At 38.6% G+C, this 21,500-nt stretch overlaps 1 protein-coding gene across 1 annotated transcript in view; it reads left to right on the forward strand.

Moving 5' to 3' along the window:
- The window catches only part of dnah9 (dynein, axonemal, heavy chain 9), a 92,113-nt gene that overhangs the window by 50,139 nt on the left and 20,474 nt on the right, over positions 1-21,500 (forward strand). Inside the window, exons 49-62 of the mRNA XM_027177708.2 lie at positions 5,505-5,765; positions 8,175-8,600; positions 9,015-9,134; positions 9,501-9,689; positions 9,934-10,169; positions 10,282-10,404; positions 11,249-11,453; positions 14,664-14,828; positions 15,445-15,585; positions 16,169-16,339; positions 16,451-16,573; positions 19,715-19,908; positions 20,668-20,816; positions 21,317-21,444. Coding sequence (XP_027033509.2) covers positions 5,505-5,765; positions 8,175-8,600; positions 9,015-9,134; positions 9,501-9,689; positions 9,934-10,169; positions 10,282-10,404; positions 11,249-11,453; positions 14,664-14,828; positions 15,445-15,585; positions 16,169-16,339; positions 16,451-16,573; positions 19,715-19,908; positions 20,668-20,816; positions 21,317-21,444 — 2,631 coding nt within the window. The remainder of the gene's footprint in view (positions 1-5,504; positions 5,766-8,174; positions 8,601-9,014; positions 9,135-9,500; positions 9,690-9,933; positions 10,170-10,281; positions 10,405-11,248; positions 11,454-14,663; positions 14,829-15,444; positions 15,586-16,168; positions 16,340-16,450; positions 16,574-19,714; positions 19,909-20,667; positions 20,817-21,316; positions 21,445-21,500) is intronic.

Consider the following 21,500-nt stretch of genomic DNA (forward strand, 5'->3'; position numbering starts at 1 on the left):
GAAGCGCACAGAGAACCCGAGACCACTCCTGATGCTCGTGTGCACTTCTTCAGATAGTAACCTGTGTGTGTCCACAACATGTGTAGTATGAGTGTCGGGACACAGAAGAGTTAGGTTATGTACCTTACTGTCCATAATAGCACCTTGCCATTTTAAATGATCAATATAACCAGCTTACATACTCAGCAATACAACAACAAACGGGTTAATCCAGCGAAATAGATTGTTTTTAAGCCTAGTAACATCAGAGCTCCAGATGGATCTTCTGCATCAGTCAGCAGTTTCCCAAATGAGAGCATGATCAGAAAACCTAAGCTGACATTGTGCATCACTGTAACCCACCAGATTTGATTCACTGCTTTGTGTTTTTTAGTTATACAGCAGCAGTCCACGGTTACTCAAATGAGCCATCGTGAAAATTAACATCAGCAGCTTCTTCCCGACAGAAGCCGTTGTATTTTCATATTACCACCTCCGTAGTTGTCTCTTTAAAAAGACACACTGGAATGAGCTTTAATTGGTTCTATTTGGAGGGCCATTACGGCTCTTTATTTTTTTTCCCCTTTCTGCCGTAAGTTCTCCCTGTAGATTTCAAGAAATAGAATGAATAGGTCATTCGGTGTCAATTCTTTGAACCCCACACACTGTGTGTGTTAAAAAAAAAATAGGTCAGGAAGGTCTACAGAATAAATTACTGCCCAGACATCGCCCGTGTCAAGCCAACATGTAATTCTGCATAATCTTGAGGTTAATAATGTTTAATGAATGGCTGCTAGAACTTTAAAACCATGTTATCTCCAGATATTATCCTCCCGACTTTGCCTTGCTTTTTGGCGCTGGTTCATTTTAAGCTGCTGTGTGTTATGAGTTGCACCGGGACTTCTCAAGGCAGCTCGTGTCAGGTTAGAAGCAGGTGGGTGTGAATCCCAGAGGTGCAGACCTGCTAAAGCTCGCATTTCATTCGCAAACTAATGGCTTTGGGGTGACATTTTTTTGGACCTGGCTACGCTTTGAATGCAGCAGCAATTGGAGATCTCATTTGCACGCATAAGTCACACTTCTCGAGAGGAAGGTGGGGAAACTGATTTGAAACACTCTATTGTGCAGAGACAGAGAGAGAGAGAGAGAGAGAGAGAGAGAGAGATTGACGCCCACTGGAGTGGTTTGTTTAGATTTGCGTCTGGGGAACAGATGATGAAGAAGAGGGAGTGGGAAAGATGGTCGGGTCAGGAGTGATAGCTGGCTGGCTATCAAAATAAGAAGTGGGTGTTAATGAGAGAGAAAGTTTATTGGTGTTGTAGCGCTCGGCTTTATTGAAGTGGGACCGCTGTAACATGTAATTAGCGAATATTGATGCAAACTAGCTGATACCTTCTCGCATTCTGGAGACTTTATATGGATTTTTGCCAGGTTATCCTTTATTAGATCCATTTATTAGATCCATTATTAGATTGTGTAAAATTGGCTTATTGCTTTAAGCACACTTTGAGACTTCAAAATCAGATTTTTTTTACCTTCTCACTGAAAACATCTAATATTTGGTTTCAATTCTGCTATAAAACTAGATAAGGCTGCTTTATTAACCATAAACACCTTTTTTTTCTCCCAAAACTCTTTATAATAATGTTTGCTGGTTCGTGTTCACACAGATATAGTTACGTTTAATCTTCGGTCTTCCTCTTGTCTTTGAGAGAAGCATGAAAAGCGTTTAACAGAGGTCATACCGGCCCCTTAAGCTTTGATGGAATCTTCAGCCTCGATGTGGTTCAGTCTCTGCTCCGAAGTCGCATGTAGTTCTCTGAGTACCTTTTCTTCTGCAGAAGTGGGGATCATTATAGCTGTTTCATGCAGCTTGGAGAGCGAACAGGGAGAAACTCGGATGAAGTGGGATTTAAGTGTGCTTTCTGACTGTGCTTTCGTGAGCAATTAGTACTCCATCATCTCTACCTCCTATTCATCTTTTTAATTACCCACACGATAGCAACTTGATTTTGTGTGTTTCGCCATTCCGCTACCAGGAAGGTGGTTTGTCCCAGACGTCTCATTTTCTTCTGACTAATCAGCTCATTTGGAAAAAAAGAAATCTCCTTTTGATTTCTCATGTACCTTGAGAAGTGTTGAGATTGCAAAGGAAGTTTTTGTTTCTTTTTTTATACTTTACTCATCTAACAATTTCTGCAGTCTCGTTCGTACATCATGCTGTTTTAGATTGTTACTGATGGCAGTTGTATAGCTAATTACTTCATTGCAATTCTCTCCTCTGATTGACTTTTCCCTCTCTGACAGTGCTCACTGGAAAATGGCCTTATCAAGCATTTTATAATTAGGAAAGACTTTGACTATTAAAGTAACTGCATCAATCATATCTACTGCAGCCTTCATTTCTGTATTGTTTTTTTTTTCTGTGTGTGCAGTATCAATTAAAAATAACAACACGCTCATTTCTCAGATAAAAATCATAAATACAGTTTTAATTCAACTCCAAAACAATAGCAAATAATCTGTTATTCATAAGCTCTAGAGATGCAATTAGATGATAATGACAAATTCATTAGTTTTTATATTTTAATGATTATGATGCTTGTGACAAATACAGCATACAGCAGATGCTGTATTCAATACCTTCTGTACACTCTACACATTCTAACAGATTTTTTAAAAGTGATGATGATGATGATGATGATGATGATGATGATGACGATGAAGATTTTTTAATGAATATTTTTATGATTATTGTTGTTATTGTTGTTGATATTGTTGTAGCTGCTGTTATTTTTGTTAGCAGTTTCAGTAGTAGTGCTGGTGCTGTTTTTGTTATTAGTAGTGGTAGCATTGTTGTTGTTGTTGTTGTTGTTGTTGTTGTTTGTTGTTAGGAGTAGTATTGTTGTTGTTGTTATTGCTATAGTTCTTGTTAGTAGTAGTAGTATTTTTGTTCTGTTGTTCTGTCTTTGCTGCTGTAATAGTAGTGTTGTTGTTGTTAGGGTTGGACAGAGTATGATGATGTTACTAGTGGTATTGTTGTTATAGTTGCTGTTGTTATTGCTTTTGTTGTTGTTGTTGCTGTAGTTATTAGTAGTATTAGTATTTTTGTTGTTGTTGTTGTTGCTGCTGCTGTTGTAGAAGTAGTAGTAATAATGTTGTTGTTGCTAATATTATTAGTAGTAGTGCTGTTGTTATTGCTGTTGTTGTTGCTATTATTAGCAGTAGCAGTATTGTTGTTGTTCCTGTTGTTGTTGTTATTGCTGTTGTTGTTGCTATTATTAGCAGTAGTAGTATTGTTGTTTCTGTTGTTGTTATTGTTGTTGGTGTTAGTAATAGTAGTAGTAGAAGAACTGTTGTTGTTGTATTGTTGTTGTTGCTATTATTATTATTAGAAGTAGTATTGTTGTTGTGGTTGTTGTTGTTGTAGTAGTAGTATTGTAGTAGTAGTAGTAGTCGTAGTAGCAGTAGCATTGTTGTTGTAGTAGTGTTGTTGTTGTATTGTTGTAGTAGTAGCATTGTTGTTGTATTGTTGTTGTAATAGTAGTAGTATTGTTGTTGTTGTTGTTGTTGTATTGTTGTAGTCTTTTTATTGTTGCTTTTTTAGTAGTAGTAGTAGTAGTAGTAGTAGTAGTAGTAGTAGTAGTAGTGTTATTGTTGTAGTAGAAGTATTGTTGTTGTTGTAGTGGTATTGTTGTTGTAATAGTATTGTTATTGTTGTAGTAGTAGTAGGATTGTTGTTGTTGTTGTTGCTATTATTAGTAGTAGTATTGTTGTTCTTGTTGTTGCTATTATTAGTAGTAGTAGTATTGTTGTTGCTGTTGTTGTTGTTGTCTTTTTATTGTTGCTTTTTTTAGTAGTAGTAGTAGTAGTAGTAGTAGTAGTAGTAGTAGTATTGTTTTTATTGTTGTAGTAGTAGTAGTATTGTTATTGTTGTTGTAGTAGTAGTAGGATTGTTGTTGTTGATATTATTATTAGTAGTAGTATTGTTGTTGTTGATGCTATTATTATTATTAGTAGTAGTAGTAGTAGTAGTAGTAGTAGTAGTAGTATTAGTATTGTTGTTGTCTTTTTAAATGATCATGAATCAAAATGAAATGCATTCACTTCATTACAGTCTTACTTGATGTCTGAAGTAAAAAAATGCAGATTCTACCTTTCTTGGTCTTAACTATCATGCATCTTATATCAATAATGCAGAAAATCTTAACTTAAAAACCATCTTGTTTACCACAAGTTAAAATAAGCCTAGCAAATATTTGCTTGGTGAATGCAATGTTGTTTTCCACAGTGACTAAAAATCTATAAAATCTGACATGCTAGCAGTAATAAACCCTGTTACTACTGCCACTTTAGTTACTATGAAACTATAAAATGTCTTCATGAAATGTATTGTTTATTGTTAATGAGCAGTTAAGACTTGATTTTTACACTTTCTATTTTTTTAAACATACAAAAAAGTGCTAGCTGGAATGTCTTTGTGTTGTAACAAAAATGGCTCCTCTGATGAGCGCATAAATAAACTTGGAGAATGGATGTTTACCTCCACTGTAGTTTTAGAGGAAGAAAATCAATAGAAGAAGAGCTGCATGTGTAACAAACATGATTAAAGTGGGAGGTTACATTGTGTACTGCTGAATTTAACACACATTGTTTTAAGTTGCATTGCACTGTTGCACTAATGCAAGTGAAATATTTTCTATTCAACATTTCATAAATATTATTATATATGCAAATATTATATGTGCGTATATGTGCCTTGTTTCAGTGTTTATTCCATCATCACTTTCCCCCAAACTTGTAACCTGGTTGGTTGAAAACACTCAACACTTTTTTTTTAAATATTTCAACTTTTCAAAGCACTCCACTGTGAGCAAAAAAAATAAAATAGTGAAAAAATGCTAGTGGCAGTGTTTTTGAAAAGTCATCCCATCTATCCCGCTTTGTGGTTGCTTCCCATAGGATTGCATGTAAAACATGCACAGGCATTAAAAAAAAAAAAAACAGAAAAAAGGCAAGTTTGAAAGAAACGCCAGTGAAGTTAAGCAGTGAATTGATCAAATACAAGAAAAATAAAACATTAAGAAAATGACTTGAATGGAATTGAACATAAAGTACGACACGATGAATAAGGAAGGTAGCAAATGAAAAAAAAATCTAAGTATTACAAATGTCTTTTCAGGAAAGAACTGGATGTGCTAGATGTGCAACTTTTTTCTCCCTCAAGCATTTTCAATCACCCCATGCCACTGCTGAAGATTATTGAAGATTCATATTAAAGATTAACAGCTGGATAAGAATCATAATAGAGTAGGCTTGGTCAATTAGTATCAGTATCACGTCTTAGTATCAGGGAGAGTCAGAATGCAGGACCACGGATCATCGGTGTGCGAAAATCGTTGAAAATAAACTTCAGTGCATTTTTCTTTCTTCTTTATTTTCACATCACTATAAAAATATATGTTATACACCTTCTCTAAAGCTTGTTTATCATTTCTCACAAATTGTTTTGTTTCATGCGGTAGGTGGATGACCTGAAGGCCAAGTTGGCTGCTCAGGAGGTGGAATTAAAGCAGAAGAACGAGGACGCAGACAAACTGATTCAGGTGGTGGGGGTAGAGACGGAGAAGGTGAGTCGGGAAAAGGCTATGGCCGACGAAGAGGAGCAAAAGGTCGCCAGCATAGCAGAAGTTGTGGGCAGAAAGCAGAGGGACTGCGAGACAGATCTGGCCAAGGCTGAGCCTGCTCTTATAGCAGCCCAGGAAGCTCTCAACACACTCAACAAGGTCAAACACACTACCCAGCATATCTTCTTAAAAACTCTCGGTGCTCTGTGGTGCTGCTACTGTATATAGGGGCATGATTTTATTATAGGGATTGTGCTATTAAGATAAAATACAGGACACAGTATAGTGAAGTCGAAATTTATCAAAGTGTACCTAAGTGTTTATTTTTGTCACCTATACATTACAGCACAGTGAAATTCTTTCTTGGCATATCCCAACTGTGGAACTTGGGGTCAAAGTGCAGGGTCAGAACTCATACTGCGCCCCCAGAGCAGAGAGGGTTAAGGGCCTTGCTCAAGGGCCCATCAGTGGCAGCTTGGCAGTGCTGGGGCTGCAGCTTGAACCACGATCATCCAATCAACAACCTAGAGCCTTAAGAATTTGAAAAATAATTTAGAATTAATAAATGATTTAGCATACGTTTATTACAAATCTACGGTATAAACACTCTAATTACTGTTAATAAGTACAAATTGTCACAGCCTAAAGCTACATATGCTCCACAGCCTGAAACTACATACTTCGGCTTGTTAGTTCTGTCTTTCCACCCCTTGTGAACTGTCCATTGCTTTTTCATTCTCTCTGCACTCCGGGTTGCTGTTTATTCTGTCAGCCCTTTCCTTTCAGGCTCTCTATATGTTGCCAGGTTTGGCCACAAGGTGAGAACATATAAGCTGTACAGGAATGACAAGTGGCATCTAGCTCTGATGTAAACAAGTGGTAATGAAATGAAAGCTCAAGGGGGCACATGACATGACTAAATTAATACAGGTTTGCTTTAGGATGAGCAGCTCGCTTACGTCATCCACAGGTGTCAGCAGGGTTCGTTTGCAGATTGCAGACCACAGAAGTGTGTCCTTATGTTAATATATGGAAATGTATGTTCATGTGCTATTAAGTGCATATGGAAATAAGAGCAGCTCTGAACATGACTTTAAGATCACTAAAAACCATATGGAAGTCTTCGAGTAGGTAACTAAATGCCATGTTCATCATTGGTAACTAGCTGGCTTGTGTATTTTTCACAGATTGGGCTAACATGAGATAACCTGACAGGAATAATGAAAGGATATTAATTTATATCTATAGCCTGAAAGCTAGACTGCTAGCTAACAGAAGGCACACTGAGGCAATCTTATAAATCATGTTTAACTGCTAAAAACAGCTAAGCTAACCTGACAGCATTCTGGATTTTTTTTTTAATTATGCTTGTTATTTTATGATATTTAATGCTAATTAAATATCATAAAGAATATATCCATGTGACAAATACTAATGTTTGTCACATGGATAACCCCAGTGACAGAATATCTTAGAGGGGTGTTAGTGTTTTTGTTAAATAATTATTAAATGGTTATAAGCATTTAACCACCCATTCCTGCTAGCTTGCTAACATAGGATAACTCTGAAAGGATTTCTGAAAATATTTGTTCATGTTTGTATATTCACCGCTAATTGTAAAAAAAAGTTAATTAAACTACTGTTTGAAAGCTCTCTCTCTCTCTCTCTCTCTCTCTCTCTCTCTCTCTCTCTCTCTCTCTCTCTGTCACACTCTCTCTCTCTCTTGTTCATTTGCTAATTGGCAAGACACCAATGCAATGTAATTTTTCCTCACTGTAGCGTTTTGCAGCTTCAGACAACAATATTTATTCAGTAGCTCACTGTAGTCAGTCGTGTGCTACCTGCTAAATTGTTCCCCAAAAACTGTTATGTCAGTTAATCATGGGAGACTGCGTGAAGGGAACTTTTGATTAAATGTAATCTGCTTATCACATGGTGTGAGTTTGGAGATTAAATAAATCATTAGCCGTCTTACAACACTGAAAGTTACACATTGTGCAAAAGGGTGACGGATGAAGCTGATGAAAACACACCATGACATCTTCCAAGTTAGCAAATTAACCATCTGAGAGATTGTTGAGATATAAATTGCAAACGTTCTGCTGACATTTGTAAGCTATCAGGGTATACACACCCACTGATCTGCAGATTGTAGATAGACCCTTCTTACCAAAATAGCTGGCGAAAGTTGCCAGTAAAGTTACTAACTGTCAATTCACATAAAATCACAAACGCTTCACCCCAGGCAACAATCACGGCTACCGGACTGTATGAACACCGTGGTTTTGCTCTGGTCCATGATGTTTCTAAGCCTCTTTGTATGTCTGTTTTTTTCCCTGTTGACCTTTGTCTGTTTTTGACACAGGTTTAAATATTTTATTGTGGCTATTTATTTATTTATTTATTTATTTATTTATTTATTTATTTATTTTGCTAGCCTATGCCAATATTTTTGCTCTGCTCCTTTTTTCCTTTAAACTATTTTGTTACTTTTGAACAATGAGAGTGAGTGTTTGTTTATGCTATGTAGTATGAGCTGATATTTAATAGTTTGTATTTCTTCTCTAGAACAATCTGACCGAGTTGAGGTCCTTTGGTGCTCCTGTGACTGCTGTTACCAACGTGACCGCTGCCGTCATGGTCCTAATGGCTCCTAGGGGCAAAGTTCCCAAAGATCGCAGCTGGAAAGCAGCTAAAGTCATGATGGCTAAAGTTGACACCTTCCTTGATGCTTTGATAAACTTTGACAAGGAGAACATCAATGAGAACTGCCTGAAAGCCATCCAGCCGTACCTGCAGGACCCAGAGTTCAAACCGGAGCTGGTGGCAGCAAAGTCCTACGCTGCGGCAGGCCTCTGCTCCTGGGTTATTAACATTGTAAAGTTCTATGAGGTTTACTGTGAAGTGGAGCCCAAGAGACAAGCCCTGAGCAAAGCCAATGCAGAGCTAGCATCTGCTCAGGAGAAACTCTCAGTCATTAAAGCAAAAATCAATGTGAGTCAGTTGTACTTGGCGTGCTTTTCTCCTCCAACAACATGACAATGTTCAGAAGCATTGTTATGTGCGCATAATATCTCTTCTCAGAAATGGTACAGGTTGAAATCACTTCTCAAAAAATGTTTTGGTCTTGTAGTTCAAAGTGATAAAGCTGTGTTTTCAGCTGCTAATTGTTTTTGTCCTCGGGTTACTATCACTGCAGTAAGAATTCATTGTTGAGCTAACTCTTTGTTAACTTTTCAAGGCTACAAAGAGTATAAACAAATACCTTGTTTATAGTCTTATATGAATAGCATTTAGACATTCATTTATGTCTCTCTCTCTCTCTCTCTCTCTCTCTCTCTCTCTCTCTCTCTCTCTCTCTCTCTCTCTCTCCCTTAACAACTTCTATTCCTCCTCTCCCCCTGACAGCTCCTTAATGAGAACTTGGCAAAACTGACGGCAAAATTTGAGAAAGCCACAGCAGACAAGCTGAAGTGCCAACAAGAGGCCGAGACCACAGCACGCACAATCTCTCTTGCCAACCGCCTGGTGAGAACCCTCCCTTCCAAACACACACACACATGCACACACACCAGTATATGATTTCTGGCAGTATTGCTTTGCTCTCCTCTGGAAGCCAGTACATTTCTATGAAGATCATGATGATCTGAAAAAATTCCATTCAGGTAATTTTGGCAGCTTAGGTCTTAATTACACAATAAACAAAGCAGACAGTTAGACAGATCTGTCAGTTAGAGCCCCAGGAGCAAAAGCTGTCATCATTACTCTTTCCTAATATGAGCCAATCATAAGATAAGTTAAAACGCTGCTTCCAAAACAATTTGGATGAACTGTTATCAATGGTCGTAACTAGATGATTCATATTCATGCTAGTGAATCATTCCCTCTTCTCAGGTTGGAGGTTTGGCGTCTGAGAACGTGCGCTGGGCCGAGGCAGTGGCTAACTTCAAGCATCAGGAGAGGACTCTGTGTGGGGATGTTCTTCTCATCACTGCCTTTGTTTCTTATCTGGGCTACTTCACCAAGCGCTATCGCCACGAACTGATGGATAATACCTGGAGACCTTATATTAGCCAGCTTAAAGTGAGTTTATTTCCATGCCTGTTAAATCCTAGAATGTTTACTCTGCAAACTCTTTGCCAGAACTGCTCTTATACAGTACACCGCCAGACAACATCAGCAGCTTTCCTGTAATCTCGGTACCTTTATTAGAACACTCACTCTCACTGTTTGTTCACTCGAGTGAGTTTTCTAACATTGTTTACTCTTAGATCTAAAACCCAAAGCGAGTTTGGTGAATTGCTCATGTCTTCTTGTTCTCTATCAGGTGCCTATCCCGGTCACACCAGGTCTGGACCCTCTCACTATGCTGATGGACGATGCAGATGTTGCCACCTGGCAAAACGAAGGACTTCCGGCTGATCGAATGTCCACTGAGAATGCTACCATCTTAACCAGCTGTGAGCGCTGGCCACTTATGGTGGATCCTCAACTTCAGGGGATAAAATGGATCAAGAACAAATATGGAGATAACCTTCGGGTTATTAGGATTGGGCAGAGAGGGTAAACGTCAATAGAGGCTATACTAGATTTCAGTATATTTTCAGTAATACATTCGGCTGTCTTTATATATATTATTTTCTTATATATTTGTCTGTCTGTTATTTGTTTGTAGATATTTAGACTTAATTGAGAGAGCCTTATCTGCAGGTGAAGTTGTCCTTATTGAAAATCTGGAGGAGACGGTTGATCCGGTGCTTGGGCCCCTACTGGGTCGAGAAACAATAAAGAAAGGACGGTAGGTTTTATGAAAACTAGGTAGAATCACCAAGATAAAAACACCTCTTAAACTGACATTTCTGCATTTAAAGAATATCAATAACACAAAGTCCTGTATACACAAGTTGTTGGCACCCTTCATTTAAAGAGAGAAATACCTACAATGTCACTGAAATACCGTGAAACTGACAAAGTATTAATAATAATAAAATGTATTGAAAACACAATAAGACTGGACAAAAATTATGGTACCCCTAGTAGATATTGAAAATAACTTGACCATAGGGACATGAATTAAACTAAAGTGTGTAGAAGTCTACAATGAAATCTCAAGACTATCAAGGTATTCTGGGGTGAAATGTGCTGCCCGGTGTCAGAAAGCTTGGTCTCAGTCGCAGGTCATGGGTCCTCCAACAGGATAATAAACACACAGCTAAAAACAAAGAATGGCCGAGAACAAAACATCTGACTATCCTAAAGCTGTTGAACCACAATTCAAAGCAATGTCTGATTTTCATCACTCAATTTTTAGTAATTTTTTTAGTTCTTATTACTTTTGTCAGTTTCACAATATTTCAGTGACCATTGTGGGTTTTTCTTTCTTTACTGGAAGGGTACCAACACTTTTTGTCCATGTGTGTATATCCCCCTCCATAATATTAACAATGTGCATCTTACATTGCTTACAGTTGTTCAGAAAACAAGTATACATGCATTTAACCTTTATAAGCATAGCATAAATGCTTCATATACTGTAGCAATTCTGGTGGATGTATGAGTCACTCAAGAGTTTTATTGTGAATTTATTGTAGCAGCAACTGTAAAACAGTTTTATCAAGTAAAACTCTACTGCTTTACTCCAGTTACATAAAGATCGGCGACAAGGAATGTGAGTACAACCCTAGTTTCCGGCTCATCCTCCACACTAAGCTGGCTAACCCCCACTACCAGCCTGAGCTGCAGGCTCAGTGTACGCTGGTCAACTTCACAGTAACACGGGATGGCCTAGAAGACCAGCTCCTGGCTGCTGTGGTCAGCATGGAGAGACCTGACCTGGAGGAGCTCAAGGTGAGATTCTTTTCTGCTTATCTCAGGCATCTCACTATTATGCTAATGGGTTAATATGATGTTTTTCACCAAGTCTTTCCTGAAGATCATCACCACGGATTATTTTAACAGCAGGAAGACGGCTCTTTGATATGAGCTTATCCTCTTACGGTTTTGTGTGGAGGAATTAAGCACATGGCAGCTAATTGGAGGGGAAAACTTTGTGGGGGTTTTTTGGTAACTTAATTGGCTTTCTTGTTTGGGTTTTGTAGTTAGGGTAAATGCAGGGATAATTGGTCATGTTACAATAGTAGCCATCAGCATTTCAAGTACTCTTTGTAATCACGAGATGTTTAGTTTTGCACGGCCTTCAGTATTCCACAACTTTCAGTATTTCACAACTTTCAGTATTTCATGACCCTTAGTATTCCACAACTTTTAGTATTTTACAGCTTTCAGTATTCCTTGACCTTCAGTATTCCACAACCTTAAGTATTCCACAACTTTCAGTATTTCACAACTCCTTCAGTTCTCATAGTCTACGTTCAAGTAAGGTTTTAGGGTTTGGCTGTGTTTGATATACACTTCTGGCTGGCCTTGGTGTTTGACTCCTCTAAAAACGTCACGTAAATCAAAGCAAGCGTACGAAATCAATCATCAGCCTCAGACACAAATGCGTGCTGCCTTCCAGAATCTACCTCCATCAGCCACACTATCAGAGCTGATGCTCTCCAGGATTCCCCTTTCCTCTCATTATCTCAGGCAGGAAGCTACTTTTTCACAGGATTTATTATTATTTTTTTTCAAAAACATTTTTGCTAACATTCACTGAATCTTGTGAGACAGCAAAGATGCTCTTTTATCTCTTATGCTTTTTCTTGCTTACGTACTTTATCCCCCAAATTGCACACTTAATCCAAACCGGGAGATGTTCATTAGGGTAACTAAAAAAAATCATAATAAAATTGTGATTTGCTGAACTGCATGTCCCTTAAGTGAAATCTGCTGTGAACTTTAATGGAGTTCAGTTAATCAAAAATGAACAGAGATACTACAGAGAAACTATATTATTACCTCGATTAATTTTCAACGTGGTAAAAACCCACATAATTATTTCATGCTGCTGCTTTATAAAGTGAGCAGCGCTAACTGATTGCCAGTCGTACATTACCTTTTTGTGAAAAGCCTACTGCAGTTTATTACTTACAGTACATCGCACAAACTTTTTTTTTTTCAAGATTCGTTGGGCTTCATTGCAAAATTCTCCAGCATTATCTTTATTTAAAGGCGTTCTGTTATGAAAATGTATATATTAATCCCGGAATAGGCCTTAAACTGCGTTCATGCTGAGGATCAATGAAAGGATTAGACGCTGTGTAAATGTTGGCTGAGCGTCTGTAGGCTTCTGGCTTTTTCTTTAACAAAGAAAGACAAAAGTACCTTTATTTTAAATGAATTTAATCCAACTACCTCATTATTTGCCTGAAATTATGAATCCATTGTCTCTATATAATCTTAATGAAACATGCTGACTGGTTAAATGTTTGTTTTTGCCACGTCTAGGGAAATTACACATACTATACCAGACCTGGTTAAGTAGTTTCTGACTCATTATGGAAGATAAGAGCTTCTTTCACATTTAGAGCGAAAGGTTACTATATGTGTAAGGTCAAGGTCATTGACATTTGAATGTTGGTGATTTCTAATAGAAAGCTAAGAAAGCCTGGGATAGATATATAGCATTATTATCTGCACCTCGCACCCTCAGAGCTACCAGCACTGCTCGGCTGGTCCCAGCATCTCTCAGGGTAAGATGTACAGTATTTGTTTATTGGCAAAAAGATCAATATATGGATTTTTATTTTTAATAATAAGATCTACTTGTTTTATGTGTTTGTGTATGCAAGTTTTTTCTCTGTGTGTGTGTGTGTAAGGTGTTTTTGTATGCAAGTTTTTTCTCTGTGTGTGTGTATGAGTGTGTGTGTCTGTGTGTGAGTGAGTGTAAGGTGTTTGTGTATGCAAGTTTTTTCTGTGTGAGCGTGTGTGTCTGTGTGTGTGTGTGTGTGTGTGTGTGTGTGTGTGTGTGTGTGTGTGTGTGTGTGTGTGTGTGTGTGTGTGTGTGTGTGTGTGAGTGAGTGTAAGGTGTTTGTGTATGCAAGTTTTTTCTTTGTGTGTGTAAGGTGTTTGTGTATGCAAGTTTTTTCTGTGTGAGCGTGTGTGTGTGTGTGTGTGTGTGTGTGTGTGTGAGTGAGTGTAAGATGTTTGTGTATGTAAGTTTTTTCTGTGTGAGAGTGTGTGTGAGCGTGTATGAGCGTGTGTGTGTGTGTGTGTGTGTGTGTGTGTGTGTGTGTGTGTGTGTGTGTGTGTGTGTGTGTCTGTGTGTGTATGAGTGTGTGTGTGTGTGAGTGAGTGTAGTGTTTGTGTATGTAAGTTTTTTCTCTGTGTTTGTGTGTGTGTCTGTGTGTGAGTGAGTGTAAGGTAAGTTTTTTTTCTGTGTTAGCGTGTGTGTGTGTCTGTGTGTGGGTGTAAGGTGTTTGAGTATGCATGTTTTTTCTGTGTGTGAGTGTGTGTTTCTGTTTCTGTGTGGTTGTGTGCTTAACATATTGTGTAGTTGTGTGTAAGGTTTTCTCTGCATGTGTTTGCGTGCACTACAGTACTTTGTGTGGTTGTGTGTGTAAGGTTTTCTGTGTGTTTGTGTGTAACATTGTGAGTGGTTGTGTGTAAGATTTCTGTGTGTGTTTGTGTGTAGCATTGTGTGTGGTTGTGTGTGTAAGGTTTTCTGTGTGTTTGTGTGTAAAATTGTGTGTGGTTGTGTGTAAGATTTCTGTGTGTGTTTGTGTGTAGCATTGTGTGTGGTTGTGTGTGTAAGGTTTTCTGTGTGTGTGTGTGTAACATTGTGTGTGGTTGTGTGTGTAAGGTTTTCTGTGTGTATGTATGTGTGTACAGACATCACAGCTTTGTGTATGGATCTCTCCTGTCACAGCAGAGTCTACAAAGTCTACATGGAGTTTACTGCATGTGATGCCAAAGGGAACAAACACTAATCCACTCAGTCCCCTTTTTTCTATCTGCTACTTGCAGATGCAGTATGTATCGATTACTGTCGTCTTTGAGCCGTTTGACACACACGGCCCATCCAACCTGCTCTTCTTGGCCTCACTTACTTTTCACACAGGTCAGTGGTTTAATCGCTGCCTTATTTTCTAGCTGTTTTTTCTTTTCTTTTTTCAGTCGAACCTCACAAAGCAGCAGAACGGCTTCAAGATCACTTTAAAAACCCTGGAAGACAACCTCCTCTCACGCCTGTCTTCAGCTTCTGGAAATTTCCTGGGAGACACAGAGCTGGTTGAGAACTTGGAGATAACCAAACGCACGGCTGCTGAGATTGAAGAGAAGGTTGTTCAGTTCACTCAGTATGACTTTAATTGTAAAGGAGGATGTTGTCAATAACGTGCGGGAAAGTGCTGCATTAAAGGCAACGTCTTCTCTGCAACACCTTCCATATGTACAGAGTGAAATATTTGTGATGTACAGAAGTCAGATTTGTCGGTTGAGACAAAAGCTTCTTTTCTTGCTCACGGTTTTCCAGTGACAATAACATGTGTGTGTGTGTGTGTGTGTGTGTGTGTGTGTGTGTGTGTGTGTGTGTGTGTGTGTGTGTGTGTGTGTGTGTGTGTGTGTGTGTGAGACATTTGCGAGTAGATCCCAATATTGTGTTCTGTATAATATATTGCAGAGGTGACACAAGTCTCAAGTCATGAATGTCAAGACAAAGTCAAGTCAAATCATTTTTTAATATTTGTCAAGTAAGTCTCAAATTTGCGACTCAAGTCTGACATATGACTTGACTCGAGTCCCCCATCTCTGATATATTGTGTGTATTGTTTGTGAGTAGAACCTCTCATTGTTTGTGTTTTATATAATACGTGTGTGTGTGTGTGTGTGTGTGTGTGTGTGTGTGTGTGTGTGTGTGTGTGTGTGTGTGTGTGTGTGTGTGTGTGTGTGATTTCAGGTGAAGGAGGCAAAAGTGACAGAGACTAAAATCAACGAGGCGAGAGAGCACTACCGTCCGGCGGCCGCCCGTGCCTCTCTCCTCTACTTCATCATGAACGACCTCAATAAAATCCACCCCATGTACCAGTTTGCTCTCAAGGTATCCGTCAGCATTGAACCCTGAACTCTCTGTGCACTCTCTTCTCGCACGCACGTCACCATCTCCGTGCTTCCTCTGCCTCCGCTTCTGCCGGAATGCGCCGTCTCGCGCTTTCAGCTGTTGCAGCATGGCATTTAATACACTGCTCTGTCAGCATCCGCAAACAATCACGAGCTTGCTGTAATGAAACGGGACGTTGGATTCTGACAAGGCTTCAGCTTTCAGACGAGAAGTTTCGCGAGCATTAGTGGAAGAGAGATTAAAAACACTTAATTAAGTTGCTCGTTGCCTTTGTTCGGTGACATTCTCATATTTTGAGACAGTCACCATGCTGTGACAAAATACAATCTTCAGCTATCACAAAATAATTGCTTTGGTCTTTTCGAGAAATTTATGCAAGGGGAAATGAGCACGAGGATGAGCGTGTACAAACTTCCATAAAAGCTGCTTTCTAAAATGGTTCATTTAATGCTGAGGTAAAATGGCCCAGTGATTAATTGCTTAGTAATGCAAATATATGGCTGGTTTTTGATCTAGGCTTTTGTCTCCTTGCTTTCTTGCTTGCATGTGTGTGTACTGTCAGGCCTTCAGCGTGGTTTTCCAGAAAGCCATATCGAAGGCTGCCCCAGACGAGGTGCTGAAGCAGAGGGTTTTAAATCTAATAGACAGCATCACGTTCTCGGTGTTTCAATACACAACCCGCGGCCTTTTCGAATGCGACAAACTCACATACATGGCGCAGCTGGCATTTCAGGTAAGGTATTTCCCTCATTAGATCTGTCAATGTCTTCATAAAAATCTTTTGCCCAAACTTTTTTTGTTTCCATCATCAGTCTCACACACAGTCTCTCTTTCATCTCTGTAGATTTTAGTTATGAATAAGGAAATCAACACTAACGAGCTGGATTTTCTGCTGCGGTATCCCGTCCAGCCTGGCGTAACATCCCCCGTCGACTTCCTGTCTCATCATTCGTGGGGAGGAATCAAGGTAAAACATCAACATGTCATTTACTTCTGATTTGTTTCACACGCAACTCCACAAATTATGTACATTTGCACCGTTACATCACACACACTCAAGTTTGTGAAGGAACCTGAGAGAGAGAGAGAGAGAGAGAGAGAGAGAGAGAGAGAGAGAGAGAGAGAGAGAGAGAGAGAGAAGTATTCTTCATGCATGACTCAACCCAGCTGTCCTGGACGTTTTCCTTTTCAACCGTTTTCAGGATCTCAGCTGCACACGACACACAGAATAGCATTAGTACTGAACATCTCCAAGGACGATGCAGAGCAAAAGTTTACTCACTTGTCTGATCTGATAAGCAGTCAGCCGAATCGTAATGGCATGCACATCACTTATGCTTTCAAAGAGTGTTAATATTTCATTCCAATCCTTATATATAAACCTACATCATGTTAGAAGTGAGAGATAAAGGATGAAGACATATAAAAAAGAGACATCATACGAGACGTCTAAAATGACTGGTGAAATGAACTGTCGAGTCCATCAGCTGCAATACACAACCAATCTAATGCCCGACGGAGCCATTTAGCTCTTTGGAATATATGTACTGTATTAAATAACATCGTGTGTCTATTTGAGAACATTCTACTGTCTGTTTAAGATAATAGAATGAAGGGAAAGTTAGCACATGCTGTATAACTGTCTCATAGGCTAGAACAGACATTTGAGGATGAACGGATTCATGCAGCATGAGCCAAGAAAAAACTAACATTGTTTTTAATATGATACATGAACATGGTCAATATGACAAATTTATTTACATTTATATAGGGACTTAGAAATAGGGTAGAGTCTTAAATGTTAACATAAGATATTAAATATTTACTTTTAGTTTTTTTTTTTTTTAATGGTTTAATATAAATATTTATTTCTTAAACTTTTTTAAAACCTTATTTTCATTCCCAAATTTAAATAAACAAACAAACAAACAAATAAATAAATAAATAACTTGTACATTCAACTAAATACATATGGGTTATTTAATATGTAAATAATAGTTAGATTTAAAAATGTAAATATTTGAAACAAAAAATTGATTTATGAATAAAAAGGTTATTTACTTTGTAAACAATTGTATATTTAAAAATTGGAATAATTAAAAGAAAGAAATTAAATGTTATAGAACATTATATGCATACACACATAGATAGATAGATAGATAGATAGATAGATAGATAGATAGATAGATAGATAGATAGATAGATAGATAGATAGATAGATAGATAGATAGATAGATGGATGGATGCATACACACACACACATACATACACACACACACACACACATATATATATATATATATATATATATATATACATATGCTAACACGCACATGCACACAAAAAACACACACACACTTTTCTGTCCTTCACCATCCTCCACTCAGTGTGCATAAAGCCCCAACTCCTGGCAAACTTCCAGCTGTTTCAGATGTAAAACTCATTGTGCTTAAAGCTATTTTATCTGCTGGTGTCTTTTTAAAGCCATTATCTGATTAGTTCAGATATGAAATATTATCTATCTGCTTTTTTGTGGTAGACTTTGATTTTTCATATGGCAAAGGATAATAAATGGATTTTACAAGTCTGTAGCCTCGTGTTTAAAGCTCAGAGGAACAGGGCGTGAGTAACACAGGACTGATTAAGAGCAAATACATTTTCGAAAATAACAAATTGTTTTTGATTATCGAAAATATTCAGCATAGGAGCGGCAACTATTTTGGAACATTTATTTCTAAAGAGAAAATATTAAGAAGTTTCTCCTGTTGTTCGAGTGATTGAAATGCATTCTTGTGTGTTGCTCATTTTCTTAACGTTGCTTACCAATAATTCTGAAGCCCAGTGTGAATAAGAAAGAGTTTCACAATACCAAGGCTTTCCTTCTGCAGTATCAGCACTTTGCAACTCTTCATTGTGAAGAAACTTGCTAATGTTTGCTCAGCAATTTAAACAGCATAAAAACAATTTGCTTTGCCATTATATTAAATTAACACCCAAACACCCACCCCCAAACCTCCCTGGGACTTCTTATGTTGCCAGCATTTTTTTCTTTAGCAGTTCGACATGGCTCATTCAGCAATTATGGCACCTGCGTGCATGTAATATACAATGCACGCCAAGTATTACAAAGCTAATACAGTGTATAATGTGCTTTAATCTGTTATTAAGACCGGTGAAATTTCAATTGACTTGTAGGTGCCCTGTAATGCACACTCTGTTCATCTATCTATCCACTCATGACCAAAAGAAAACAAAAACAAACAGCCATAATAATTAAAAAAATTCTAGCAAAAGGACACACGTGAGAAAGCTCATGCTTCCCAGTGATGTATCTCAGCATTGCCCTTTTTTTTCTTTTGATTGAAGGTTTTTTATGAATAAAAGCTCACGTCTGAATCTGCACAAGTTTATAATGGAAATAATTACATGTCCTTAACTTAATATCAGAGTTAAGCTTTGACTAGCTTCTGACCTGTCAGTGTTGCAGTTTACATTTACAGCATTTGGCAGACAGCCTTATCTCTGGTGTCTACATTACATTACATTTTTATCTCGTTTTATACAAACGAAGGTTAAGGGTTAGCTGCCGAGCACAGTCAGCTTGGTGGACCTGGGATTCAAACTTACAACTTTCCGATCAGCGGCTCAGCACCTTAATCACTAAGCTAGTCGATCCCCAGCGCTGTTGATATGTGTATTGCTTTAAATAAAGCAAGTATAATATGTATTGATACAATTGCATACTGTTATGATGAGATAAATAAGAGAATTACCAGCAACAAGACTTTTCACATGATACATCAATCATGTAGTGCAGATTCCTGGTGGCCCGGTGGCAGGATCCTGCACTCTCAATACTGCAGCCCGGGTTTGATACCTGGACAAAAAAAAACAGAAAAAAGGAAGAGTTGCTTTGGGAAGGGCATCTGGCATAAAACCTCTGCCAAATCAAATATGCAGACCTGAACAAGGCCCTTAACTCTGAATTGCTCAGTTGTTGGATAAGCACATCTGACAGAAGCCATAAAGGAATATAACTTTTTAATTGCCTTCAACCTCTTTGTCAATCCTTTGACACTTTAACCAGGTGGCTTATGTTTTGTCTCAGGCACTTTGTACAATGGATGAATTCCGTAACCTGGACCGGGACATTGAGGGCTCTGCAAAGCGCTGGAAGAAGTTTGTGGAGTCGGAGTGTCCGGAGAAAGAGAAATTCCCTCAGGAGTGGAAGAACAAAAGCTCGCTGCAGAGGCTGTGCATGATGCGAGCTCTACGACCCGACAGAATGACCAATGCCATCAGGTCAGTTCTCACGCCGATCGAATACATCATCAACAAGCTGATCAGTCAGTAAGGTGTTAATTATTAAACAGTTTTTATTAGGAATATGTCATCAGCATAGATTTCCACTTTGGAGGAATAATGGCTTAGTGGTTAGAAGGTTTGTCTCACACCTTCAGGGTTGGAGGTTTGATGCTTGCTTCTGTCCTTTGTGTGTGGACTTTGCATGTTCTCCCCATAATTCAGGGTTTCCTTCAGGGTTTCTGGTTTCCTCTCAAGTCCAACAAGGCTGATTGGCATCTCTAAATAATCTAAGGCATCTGAATGGATGTGTGAGTGCGTTCCCTACAATGTGTTGGCACCCAGTCCAGGATGCCAAGGTGTCATCTGTCTTGTGTCCAGAGTCCCTTGGAATAGACTCCAGGTTCTCCTTGAGTGTATGTAGAATAAGCGATACAGAAAATTGATAGGTGGAAGGATGGATATTCCATTTCACATCCATGACTCCAGTTATCACAGGCTAGAGAGGTCTAATTAGCTGGATTGAGTCTGTAGAACAATCTGTGGCTATACAATCATGCCCTTTGATGAAATTCCATGCATGCATACACAGTAAAAGCAAATGTCTTGAAAATCTTTTTCTATTCAGTTTCATACCTTTTCACACTTTTATTTTTATCTATACACGTTTCATCTCAAATGTGCTTCAGCTTGAAGGGGTTATAGTACATTATCAGTGCATTCTGAATGAACAAACATGCATTCTCTTTCTCTGGGCAGAGATTTTGTGGAGGAAAAGCTGGGCAGCAAGTACGTGATGAGCCGATCAGTAGATTTTGCCGTCTCCTTTGAAGAATCCGGAGCTGCCACACCCATATTCTTCATTCTTTCACCTGGAGTCGATCCACTAAAGGATGTGGAGAAACATGGTACAGTTTCTTTGTTTTTTTTTTGTTTGTTTGTTTGTTTGTTTTCTTAAACTTGACAGTTTTCAGGCAAAAACTTTTTAATGGCCTCATGTTCAATTCCATGGTGGCTGATTGACTGCTGTTTTGGGAGGTATTTCAGAAACAGACGGAAAAATACCAGTTTTCGTCGAAAACAACAACAAACAAATAGACGTCTTGTATCAAGGGGGCCAGCGCTGTCTGTCCATGCATCATGTAATTTGAAAGGGTACATCTTATAAGGCTTCGGGAGGAGTGTGGAGATCGATTAGGCATGGCTGTGTGTGCGAGTGTGACTAATCGACTCGTAGCCAGAGTGCACTGCAATCAATTAGTGAATGCTTGCCTAAAGAGAGATCCTCTGACAGTTGTAATTATACTGAGTGTGCATTTATACAGTATGAACATGTGTAAAGACGGTGTAAATGAATTCGTTGCTGTGAACGTTTTAAAGTATAGTACATGTAAAAATGTCTTTGCAGGTCGAAAGCTGGGCTACACATTTGACAATAGAAACTTCCACAACGTGTCTCTTGGCCAGGGCCAGGAAGTGGTGGCTGAAAAAGCTTTGGATCTAGCTGCACACGAAGGACACTGGGTGATATTACAGGTAAAGACAGACGGGTTGGTCTTTCAGCCTTTTTTTTCCACACATAAATCGTCCAC

Source organism: Tachysurus fulvidraco, chromosome 8 (genome assembly GCF_022655615.1).
Source record: "Tachysurus fulvidraco isolate hzauxx_2018 chromosome 8, HZAU_PFXX_2.0, whole genome shotgun sequence".
Lineage (NCBI taxonomy): Eukaryota > Metazoa > Chordata > Actinopteri > Siluriformes > Bagridae > Tachysurus > Tachysurus fulvidraco.